This window comes from Panthera pardus, unplaced genomic scaffold (genome assembly GCF_024362965.1).
Source record: "Panthera pardus isolate Hobbes unplaced genomic scaffold, ASM2436296v1 HiC_scaffold_25, whole genome shotgun sequence".
Classification (NCBI taxonomy): domain Eukaryota; kingdom Metazoa; phylum Chordata; class Mammalia; order Carnivora; family Felidae; genus Panthera; species Panthera pardus.
Window position 1 is genome coordinate 72,004,602 of NW_026526821.1, and position 12,183 is coordinate 72,016,784.

General features: G+C 39.9%; 1 protein-coding gene across 2 annotated transcripts in view; it reads left to right on the plus strand.

The window, feature by feature from the left end:
* ERLEC1 (endoplasmic reticulum lectin 1) overlaps nucleotides 1-1,988 on the plus strand; it is a 31,159-nt gene extending 29,171 nt beyond the window's left edge. For both annotated transcript variants that reach the window (XM_019420820.2, XM_019420909.2), the window contains one exon: nucleotides 1,101-1,988. In XM_019420820.2, coding sequence (XP_019276365.1) covers nucleotides 1,101-1,172 — 72 coding nt within the window. In that variant the 3' untranslated portion in view covers nucleotides 1,173-1,988. The remainder of the gene's footprint in view (nucleotides 1-1,100) is intronic.
* The last annotated feature ends 10,195 nt before the right edge of the window (nucleotides 1,989-12,183 follow it).

The following is a 12,183-nucleotide window of genomic DNA, read 5'->3' on the forward strand; positions in this document are numbered from 1 at the left end:
AAAACATTTGGTATTTTCAATCTCTTTTATATTTAGCCATTTTAGTCATTTTAATATGCATTTCCCATATGGAAAATGGTGGCAAGCACCTTTTCATGTGATCTTTTGTGAAATGTCTAGCCAAGTCTTTTTAAAGAAAAATTCTGACACTTACTCAAACAGTCTTTATTCAGGACTATTGGCAGTAAGTGTCAAGACTATAGTAGGGAAGAGAGATCCAGCTTAACTCCACTTACAGCAAAGACAGCTCAGGATATACAGCCAAACAGAACGTGGAGGAGAGGAGTTTCAATGGATGGAAAATTACTAAGAGGAGAGATCAACATAAACTGACTTGATAGGATTATTGCTGAAGATAGGCCAGGATGACCAGCCATCAAATGTGAGAGACTAAGAATTTGATCAGATACGGAGGATGATTAGATGTTGAGAGTGTGGGGTTCTCTCCACACTGATTCTTACTACAGCTGGACTCAGCAGGCCCAAGACAGGGCACAAGTACAAAAAGAAGCCTACGAAAAGGGACCGGGGGAGCCTAACCTTAGTTTGGTCAAGGAGAGTCTGTCATCTGTCTGTCTTTTACCCATTTTTATTGTTATTGTTTATCTTCTTTTTTCTAGGAGTTCAAATATATTCTGGGTATGAGGTCTTTGTTTATAGTGCACATTCTTTTCCTCAATCTGTGGCTTGCCTGTTTATTTTCTTAATGTCTTTTGATGAGCAGAAGTTGGTTTATTTGATAAAGTTTATTTTATCCACTTTTTCTCTTTTATGGCAAATGCTTTATTTTGTTCTGAGAAAACATTGCCACCCAAAAGTCATGAAAATATTATGCTGTATTTCTTTCTAGAAGTTTTATGGTCCTACCTTTGGTTATGTGATGCCTAACTAGCTTTCTGTGTATTCTTCCTAGTCAGAGTTCATTGAGCTTTGTGTATTTATGGGTTGATATTATTAATCAATTTTGGAAAAATATTATACTTCTGTGAATATACATTTAACACCTTTATATACATGGATTCACATAGCAAAAGACTACCGAATAAAGTAAGTATTCAGTTAAACAACTTTTTAATGGTTTTCTTATTTTTGTTCTTTAGGTTGAATCTCCAGTGATCTGTAAAATCTTAGATACAGCAGATGAAAATGGACTTCTTTCTCTCCCCAACTAAAGGATAATAAAGTTTGGAGAAAGATCATTGACAGTCATGATGATTTCTGTCTGACCATGTATGTGTCTCATTATAGAGTTCTCAGCCATTGGATCTCATCTAAAGGATCATATAAAAGGACTCTCAACCACTTTGTGAATATAAATGTGTATATAAGAGGTTATGGATAAACTTCTTAAGGCAGATAGTTGTCTCATTTCTTTCATTTTTGTCATGTCTTATGATCCGATTGTGTTTTTTGCTTGGATAATGTGATTCCAAAATAAATCTCATCCAAGCAGTTTAGAGTCCAGCCTAATGAAATGTCATAATTGTTGTGCCTATTGAAAGTTTTTAAATAATAGATTTATTATGTAAATTATAGTATATATAACTAGTTAATGAACTAAAGATAATGAAGAAAGAAATTGATAGTACGTTGTTTAAATGGGAGACCATGTAAAATATGTAAATTCTAGTGCCTGAAATCCTTTCCACAAATTTTTATTTAGCAACTACCAGGTGTTAGACTAGAAACTGGGCACATAGTAGAGCCTCACAACATTTAAGTTTTCTTCATCTCTGTTAATCTCAAGAAACTCTTATTTGTAATAGATTGTTGCTCTCGGAACTTTTATCTGTTTCTTTTCCCCCCAAGGTGTGTACCTGGTATAGACAGTCAGAGATCCTTCTCTTTTGACTTAGAATGGTTTACTCCCAACAAAACGCACTGTGCTGGCCATCCTTTGTATTTGCCTACTGTATACTACAAATTTTAGTTCTGGACAGTTTCACAGCATAATATTTATTTTAAAGTGAATAAAATGTTCCCAAGCAGTGTTGTCATGTAGTCAATGGCAGATTACTCATTTCCTCTATTTTCTCCATCCCCATGTTGCACACATTATCTCATTGTATTTTGGATGTACATATCTAAATAAGGAAAGAAAAGTAGCTATAAGATACTTTTCCTCCTTTTCAGTAGTTCTGGAGAAAGATATTTTAATTTGAGAAATGGTTAATGCAATTGATTATTGCAGGGCTGTTTGTAGATTTTCACATGAAGCAGCACACATAGAGAAAAAGCACACACTTTGCACTCAAACTGAAGTCCACATACTCTCTAGCTTACTAGCTATATGATCCTGCACCAATCAGTTAACCTCTTTGAGACTCACTTCCTCTTTGGTAGAGAGACTGCGTCCTTCCAGAGGGGGTTGCAGAGTGCATTCATTTTACTGTATGTAAAACCTCGGGCCCAGTACTAGACACCAGGTTCCCAGTAAGAGTTCATTTATTTCCTAATATCACTCTTGTCTCCTATTAATAGAATAAGATCAGAGACCACAGCCGTCAAAATCTATTTCTTTAGTAAATTAGAATCGTACTTCTTACATCAATGAATTAAGACAAATAGAATTACCCACATTTGGATAATAGGTATAGGAGGGAGGGCGTGAGGGTTGTGAAAGGTTGAGTGCCAGAAGACACAGAATATTTAGGCCAAACTCTTCTCTTAAAAAGGGGAATGGGGGTGGGGGGGGAGATCTAAAAAACTGTATTGGATAGTTTACTGAAGAAGATTCTTAAAAATAGAAGTTGTAATTTTTTCAAAATAAAATGTTTTTTTTAAAGTAAGTTGGCTTTCTGTCCGGGCTAACAGCTTCAACCTGTTTAGGAAGGGCTAGGCCAGCTCTCCATATTCCTTCTAAATCTTGGGTCCCTTATATGAAATCTCATTTGATCTCCAAAGTCTGCTTCCTCCTCTGCCATTCTTCTGCAGAAGCAGCTGAGTTCCTAATAGGTAGGAGAAAGGGCTCAGCTACGGTATGCCTATTGTACTTGGAGAAATCTAGTAAGGTGGATGCTATTCCACACCTACTAAATCAGATCCTTTAGAGCAGAGCATAATCTGCGCTTCAAATATGCTTCCTGAGTGATCCACTTGATTTTAAATATATTCTCCAGTGAAAATCACCGACTTAGGAACTTCACCTTTAACAGTTTCACACATTCTAACCCTCCTAATTAGGGTTTCAGGGAAATAACTAGTAGCTCATCTTTACAAGAATACAGGACTTTTCCTTTCTTTTTTTAGCTTTACTTGCTTTTCTTCGAGTCACCACTAGATGGGGCCTATAGCCCAGCTCTACTTTGTATCTTCATGTCCTTGATAAAAAGGACTTAACAACAAAGGGCAAGAAATTATTTCAGTTACCTGAATAGTAAGCTTTTCACTCAGTCTGATATACAAAGGCTTTACCTGATTTCTGACAATTCTTAAACTTCCTAGTACATAATCGGGCCAAATTACCTTTTAGGAGAATGAAAATCAATACATAAATTTTGAATAAATAGGATATGCAATCACAGTTGCAAATGAAAATATCAGCTTTCCTAGGATCTGATTTTAATGTTTTAATTCTATGTGGAGCCCAAAGCGGGGCTCAGCCTCATGAACCATGAGATCATGACCTAAGCCCAAATCAACAGTGGGTCGTGGGGGCCTGGGTGGCTCAGTGGGTTGAGCATCTGATTCTTGATTTCAGAATCTCTGTCAGTGCAGAGCCCGCTTTTGAGATTCTCTCCTTCTCTCTTTGCTTCTCCTCCATGTGCGCACATTCTCTCTCTCAAAATAAATAAACCTTTCTTAAAAAAAAAAAAAACCTGAGTCACCCAGGTGCCATTAGGATCTGATTTTATATTCCTTTCCTAGTGTTGAGTGATTTTATTTACCAGTGCTTGCATTTCCACTTGAAGAAAGAAATAAACCATCATGTATATGGATGTTATGTTATAAGGAGTTGTTGAAGTAAAAGTTTTCAAAATATGTTGCCATGGTGACATGACTTACATTTTTTTTCAGTTGCTTGGCAGGGGTAGTAGAGAAACCATGCTCAACTACATGCCCTAACGCAGGCTTTGTTTCATATGCCAGTGGTTTTAAAGTAGGTTGTACAGGCAGGCAAAATGATCCAATGCATTATGGGGAAAAAATACTAGAAATTCTCTAAAATTTTCATCTGTAAAAAGGAATTGAGTTTTTATTGTTTTTTTAAGTTTATTTTGAGAGAGACAGAAAGCACAAGTGGAAGAAGGGCAGAGAGAGAGAATCCCAAGAAGGCTCAGCACTCAGCACAGAGCCCATCATCGGGCTCGATCCCACAATCACAAGACCATGACCTGAGCTGAAATCAAGAGTGGGACGCTCAAACAACTGAGCCACCCAGGCACCCCAAGCTTTTATTTTTATTTAATATTTTATGGGTGGATCAAATAAACTAGTATACATAGTCATTCATAAGTCAGGTTTTGTTCAATAAAACACAAAACGTCACAGGTGGAAGAGGAGGCGTTACATATGTGAAGGAGATGATGGAGATACCATCATTATTTACTTTCACCATATATAACTTTGTAGATTAACTAAATCCCTCCATCACCTTTCAGAAAATGGAATTGTCACTTTAAAATTAGCATCAAGACCACACATTAAAAAAAAAGAGAAGGAGGAGGAAAAGAAGGAGGAGAAGGAAAAGAGGAAGGAGGAGGGGTGCCTGGGTAACTGGGAGTCTGGTGGGTGGTTGACTTCCACTCAGGTCATGATCTCACAGTTTGTGGGTTCGAGCCCCACATCGGGCTTTGTGCTGACAGCTCAGAGCCTGGAGCCTGCTTCTGATTCTGTGTCTCCCTCTCTCTCTGCCCCTCCCCTCCCCTCTCTCTCTCTCAAAAATAAATAAACATTTTTTTAAAATTTTAAAGAGGAAGAGGAGAAGGAGAAGAAGGAGGAGAAGGAGAAGGAGAAAAGGAAGGAGAAGGAGGAGAACAAAAGAAGGAGGAGGAGGAGGAGAAAGGAGAAGGAAAAAGAGGAAGGAAGAGTGAGTTCAAGCCCCACATTGGGCATGGAACCTACTTAAAAAAAGAAGACCACACACTATCAGGTATATAACCAACCAGAATTAAGGGGAGAGGTTAGCAGGTGACTTTCACCTGTCATGGCCCCAATCACTGTGGTCCTGGTATCTCACAAGATTTCTCTATTAGAAACAACACAGTTTTTTTTTTAATGCTTTTTTGGAATGATCAGGAAGAATGAGCATGCTTCCCTCACTGGCAATGAGAAGAAAGTACAGTATGAAGACTACTGCAATTCCACTCTTTAACACTTAGAGAAAATAAAAGCCCTCCTGACAATCTCAACACTTTGAAAATAAAAAGAAGAAAGGCAAAATTATTAACAAAGGGAATATAGGGCTTATAGTGTTTTGTGCCCATGCCCATTTGTAAACGTTTAGGCATTTTAGTATTTTTTACATTTGAAACAAAAGTGTTCACTGAAAGCAAGTACATCTAGCAGAACTTATGGAAATGGTAACCATCTTCACTATGGAAGGCATTTATGAGACTGTAAAATAATGCTAAACATCTCATGTCTAATCACGTACAACATTATATATTTCAACTCTATTAAATTGCTTTCCAGTATTTTTCAACAGACTACATTATGCCTTGGGTTCAAGAAAAAATGCAGAAAAAAAATATTTTCCTCAGGCATAAACATAATTTTGATGTTGTAAATATATAATATTAAAAGTCAAGCTCTCAGGGGACTGATAGGTACAGGAGTCCAGCTATAGAATAAGTCACCCAGATGAAAGGAACAGCCAATATATAGGAAGGGAATATAGTCAATGGTGTAATAGCGTTGTATGGTGACGGTAGCCAGACTTGTGAGCATTGCATGATGTACAGAGTTCTCAAATCATTATACTGTACACCTGAAACCAACGCCCCATTCGGTGTCAAGTATATTTCAATTAAAAAACAAAAGTGCTCTACCACCAAAAAAATAATTTTTTTTTCAAACTTCCTCAAAAGTCCGGCAACTTAGGGGTTAAAACCCAATTAGTCAAATCTGCTCTACTCTGTAAACTCATTCAAAATATAGCCAGAAACAGTGAACTTTCTTTTAATAGCTTCTGTGTCCTTAATAAAATACTATGCAAATTAGTCAACAGTGGTTCTTAACAGCACTAAAACCTAATTCATTCATTTAAGAATTCTAACAGAGCTCTAAGTATTATCCAAAGATTAGAAATGTTAATAGCTGGTCAAGGAAATCAGGAGTCGTCTTTCCTCTGAATTCGTTTTCCATATTTATAGTTTTTAGTGTTCTTAACCCATAGTGACAGAAATCATTTGTTGGAAAAGCTTTTCATCAACCACTTCCAAGAAAGTGTTTTGCCATCCCCACAAAGCCAGTTGTGTACAAACTTGAGTCATTATTCCTAGAATCTCAAATGATATTTTAATAATAAAAATGGGGCATCTGGTGGCTCAGTTGGTTGAGCGACTGACTTCGGCTCAGGTTATGATCTCATAGTCCATGAGTTCGAGCCCCGCATCAGACTCTGTGCTAACAGCTCAGAGCCTGGTGCCCACTTTGGATTCTGTGTCTCCCCCTCTCTCTCTGCCCTTCCCCCACTCATGCTCTGTCTCTCTCTGTCTCATAAATAAACATTAAAAACAATTTTTTAAAATAATAATAAAAATGATAGCTGCCATTACCCCACATTGATTACATGCTGGCACTATGCTAAACAGTTCAGATACCTTGTGATCACAACCCCATGAGGTTATGTTTACTATCTTTAACTCACAGTTTAGGAAGATGAGGCACAAAAAGTGGAACTAAAACCGCATATGGCTCAACCAGCTTTGGAATCAATTCAGATGGTGCAGTCCCTGTTTTGTAAATAATGTGCTATAGCACTTTCTATTCGCAGAACCATCTTTTGCCCCATGAACCACTCTGTGCCATCACCTTCCACCTGAAGGAACACATCAAAGGGCTCAGCAAAATGCTGACTGAAATGACTGACCTTGTCTTGTAAATGTATGATACTTATTTTCCCCCATACAGTGTATTTTATTTTTATTTTATTTTAAGTTTATTTTTGAGAGAGAGCACGAGAGGGGGAGGGACAGAGAGAGAGGGAGACTCAGAATCTGAAGCAGGCTCTAGGCTCTGAGCTGTCAGCGCAGAGCCCGATGCAGGGCACAAACCCACGAACTGTGAGATCATGACCTGAGCCAAAGTTGGACACTCAACTGACTGAGCCACCCAGGTGCCCCTACAGTATATTTTTATCATGGAACACCACTAACTTCTCTTAAAAATAACACAACCCACAATCTGGCAAATGAAAACTCACTAGCAAGATTAAAATGTCACCTTGGGAATTCTGTCTTGGTTAAATGCCATCAAACTTTCCCTTCTCCGATAAGCATTTGATGGTGGTAAACAACTGCACGGGCAATTTATCTAGAACCAGATTGTATTTTTATGTAAATGATAAAAAATTCCTTCATCTTTTACTTATTGGTAAAGAATTTATCTTATGTTCTTTCTCAGACCTTTCTACTCAGACCTTGCCTAACAATGACACTCAATATTTGCTGAATGAATGAGTGAATGAACCCTCATCCTCTCTTACCACACCTCATGAAAGCTTCCCCAACTACAATTCTGAGGAGTTTCCTACATGTTATTTTTGAGTGTTTGATGCTTTGAGAACAACAGTATTTTCCTCAATTTTATAATAGTTGGGAACGAAAAGGGAGAATTAATTAATGACTTGTCCCATTTGTATTCTTTCTTACTCAAATTCTGCACCACAAAATTTAACGGATTTTTTTTTTCCTTGCTTCTCCCTCACAAGAAGACAGTGTCTGTGTCTCTGTTCTGTTTCCCCCATTTGGGGGCAGTGATTGAAGCAAAGCCCCTGATCTCTCTCAGGTCAAGAAAAGGATCGAATTTCCACCTCCAACTCCATGAATGGAAAATATTCCAGTTCTGAGGTACTCTTAATTCCTCAAAGAAAGTGTCTAATATTATGATTCTCTGTGAAGAACACAGTGCCCAGCCATATCTTTCCTCAGTGTAATATTAATGAAATCAGTTCCCACGTTTCTTATATTTTGTTGCTAAAGCCAAACAAATGAGCAAGCTTTCATAACTCTTGCTAATGTCAGGCAGGAAATGTGTTGAACCTTCAGCATTTCCCCAGGTTATGAAACTCATCCTAGTGCCTCAGCCCCAGAAGACAGGCATAAAAGCACTCTTTGTAAGTTGTTCCACTTCTTAAGGTCTCCCTGGCATCTGAACAAGCTGCATTTTGCAAAACCTTGGGCTTTGCATGAAAATCAAGATTCCCACACTGGGAGTCAGACGAAAGATTTCCCACTCATCAGCATGCTGCAAGCAGCTGGAGGTTCCAGAAAGTGTCAAAAGGGCCAACATTCACATATATGGCACATAGAGAAACACATTGAACTTATCTTGGCACCAGCTAAGCGCATTTATAAAGAAGCAGAATTATCTGTTTATTGGAGTAGAGGAGGGAAGATTCACTATTTGTCCATAAGCGATGAAGTGATATTTCTACTTTGGTGAAATTATTCTCCAAGGCATTGGACCGAGACACTGCCTGTTAACTATGTCTTATGGAAAACAGAGTTTCACTAAATCTGGACCTTTTTTCCAAATGTTCTATACTTTAAAGTGATTGGTAGTCTCCCTTCTATCCCTCCAAGAATGAATTACTTCTTTTCTCCTTTAACTTCTCTGTGGTTGCTGAAGAGTTTCCTTTCATCTTCAGTGTCCTTGGGTTGCATAATGGGCCCAAGAATTCCCATGAGAATGAAGGCAGGTTGTCTGGCAGCTCATGGGCAGCCGGGGTGGTCCCCTGGGAAAAGATGCCCTTGGAGCTGGTTGCCTGAGAAAACTATCAGAAATAAGGTCTTGTAGTCCTAAATCAAGACCCATGTCCCCCTTTCATTAGAGTCCTGCTGATAATCATCCTGGGAATGTAGAGACAGATACAAAAATAACAACAAACATGGGGAAACTAAGCCAGTCAGAGAGAGATTTGGGTTGATATCACTTCCAGGCTTCAGCCTTTCAATCATTTATTATTTGATTCATTCATTTCTTCAGTGATGCACTGAAAGCTCATCAGGGCCAAGGACTGATAGGTACTAGCATGTGGTACTGAACGAAAGAGACAAAACTTCCACCCTATCATATCAGAGCTTTAGTCTAGAGGGGGAAAGGCCAGCAAACAATTATACATAACTGTATGGACTGAATTTTGCACCTCCCCCTCAAATTCATGTTTGAAGCTCTAACCCTCATTGTGGCTCTAATTGGAGATAAGGCTTTTAAGGAGGTAATTAAGGTAAAATGAGGTCATAAGAGTGGAGCCCTCATCTGATAGGAATGGTGTACACACAAGAGGAGGAGACACCTTGAGAGCCCCCCATCTGCAACTCTCTCCCTTCTCCTCTCCCCCACCCCCTCTCTTCTCATGTATGCACAAAAAGGAGGTCATGTGAGGACACAACGAGAAGCCAGGAAAAGACGCCTCACAGAAACTAATGCTGTTAGTTCACCTTGGACTTCTAGCCTCCATCCAGAACTGTGAGAAAATAAATTTCTGTTATTTAAGCCACCCAGGCTGCAGTATTTTGTTATGGCAGCCCAAGCAGACTAATACAGTAATGATAAGAATCATGAAAAGAGTAAGATAGGGCAGAGGGATAGACCGTGATGGGGTGAGAACTGTATTGAATATGACAACTGGGAAAGGCCATTGGGGAGGGTGGTTCCAGGCTGGAACGTTTCTAGGGAAATTAATGCCCTGACATGAGAACAAAATTGAGGCATGTGAGAAAGATCCAGAAAGCCTGTTGTAGCCCAAGCACATTAGGCAGGGTATAAGTCAAAGGAAATGGTGACAGAGAGAAAACCAAGAGCCAGATCATCAGGGCCATATAGGTCATGGCAAGGACTTCTACGTGGGACGGAAAGGCACTGGAAGGTTTTAATCAGGAGAGTGGCAAACATAGCTTATCTTAGAAGTGTCCTAGTCACAAATAAAGGGGAGACTGTAGAAGAGAGAGCCTCGAAGCTGGGAAATGGTCCTGAGGCTGGTGAGAAATGATGGAGACATGGGCTAGAGGAGATGGGAATGAGGAGGTAAGAAGTAGTTGGAATCAGAGTTTATTTTCAAGATAGTTCAGGATTTGTCAATGGATTGGATGTGATGTAAGAGAGAGTCAAGGACAACAAATAGAGCTGTGCGATTGGGGAAATGCCATGCCATTTACTGAGATAATAAAACAGCAGGAGACACAAGTTTGGTGAGGAGGAGGTGTGAACTGAGAGTTCAGTTTTGCACATGTTAAAATTTGAGATGCCTATTAGACATCCAAGTGGAGATGTTGAATAGGCAATTGGATAGACCAGCATGCAGCTCAGGGAGAGGTTAGGACTAGAGATATAAAATTGAGTGTCATTAGCATTTAAATGATATTGAAAGCCAGAAGATGGGAAATCATCATAATTATGCCAGCACCTGCTTCTCAGTTTACAGATCCATCTTTAGAGGCAGGGAAGGAAATATGGGGCTATTTCCCTATCTTTCTGCTCCTCCTTTCCCTTCTCCATCTTCTCAAAGATTACCCCATCTGGCTTCAGTGGCCATCATTTTCGTTCCTACAGGTGACTTGGGATATCCTGCATCTCATCATATTTGGGCCAGTATGGCTGGAACGAGCCCACCAAAGCTCATCCTGCAGATACCTGCCTCAGTAGAGTCCTCTCTACACCACGTTCTGGTGGGGCTTGCTGTTTTGGGTTGTAAGCTCAGTCCAGGCCTGGCCTCTCTAAAGCCTGGATCTCTGATGGGAGGTGAGCCTTTTCCGGGCAGCCTGCCTGCCACTCTTACAATTCCATAGGCCTGGAATCTTCACTAACTCTTGGCCTTCCTTCAACTCCAGTAGGAGGGCAGTGGAGCAAGTGTCTCTGTAGGGACCATTGGCTTCTTTCATTAATGGAAAAGAAAAACAACTGCTTTTAGTGGATATGAGAGAAAACGCATGTCTCCCTGGGAGTCATGTATGCTACCCCTGAACTGTGAATGAAGAGGGTGGCCTTGAAAGGGGAGACTCTGTAACCTGGCCTGGCCAGATTACAGACTATTACTTAAGAATGAGCTATAATAACAAGTCAGATCTGGAGAGGAACCCAAGACTGCCAGCACCCAAGAAGTGTTACTTGTTGCCTCAAGTAATGATCTTCGAAATGAGGTGTGACTAACTTGAAAATGAAAAATATAGAGGGGCACCTGGGTGGCTCATTTGGTGAAGTGTCCAACTCTGGATTTCAGCTCAGGTCATGATTTCACTGTTTGTGAGTTCGAGCCCTGCATCACGCTCCGTGCTGTCAGCACGGATTCTCTTGCATGGGATTCTCTCTCTCTCTCCCTCTCTCTGCTCCTCCCCTGCTCATGCTCACTCTTTCTCTAAATAAACAAATAAAACTTAAAAAAAAAAAAAAAAGAAAGAAAATGAAACTGGGAACAGGTTTACAGATGCTCATTTTTAGGACCCCAAAACTGAACTGTTTAAGAAGGGTTCTGGGCCTTAACTCTGCAAGACTTCATGCTGCTATTTCTTTGTCAGTGCCCTTCCGTTTCTGCTGCCTCCCCACTTCAGAAAAGAATTATCACCTGGGATCTTGTGAGGGCTTTGCTCCTGGATGTAGAGTTGCTAACCAAGAAACTACTCACAATATTAGTTTCAAAGAAGGGTCCTTCAATTGTTTATCAAGGGACCATAACTGTGTTTTCCTTTAGCTTATACACACCATATATACCACCAATTCTAAGAAATGCACTTTTGCTTTTGGCTTTCAGCTGGAAGGAGGCAAAGGTGCAGCTGTCTTAGGTCATCCTGAATCTGGGTTCACCTAACACCAGCCACCTTCACCATGCCACCTAAGTTCGACCCCAACAAGACCAAGTCATATACCTTGTGGGGAAGTTGTTGCCACGTCTGCCCTGGCCCAGAAGACAGGCTCCCTGGGTCTGTCTCCAAAAATGGTTGGTGCTGACATCATCAAGGGAACGAGTGATTGGAAGGGTCTGAAGATTACAGTGAAACTGACCATTCAGAACAGACAGGCCCT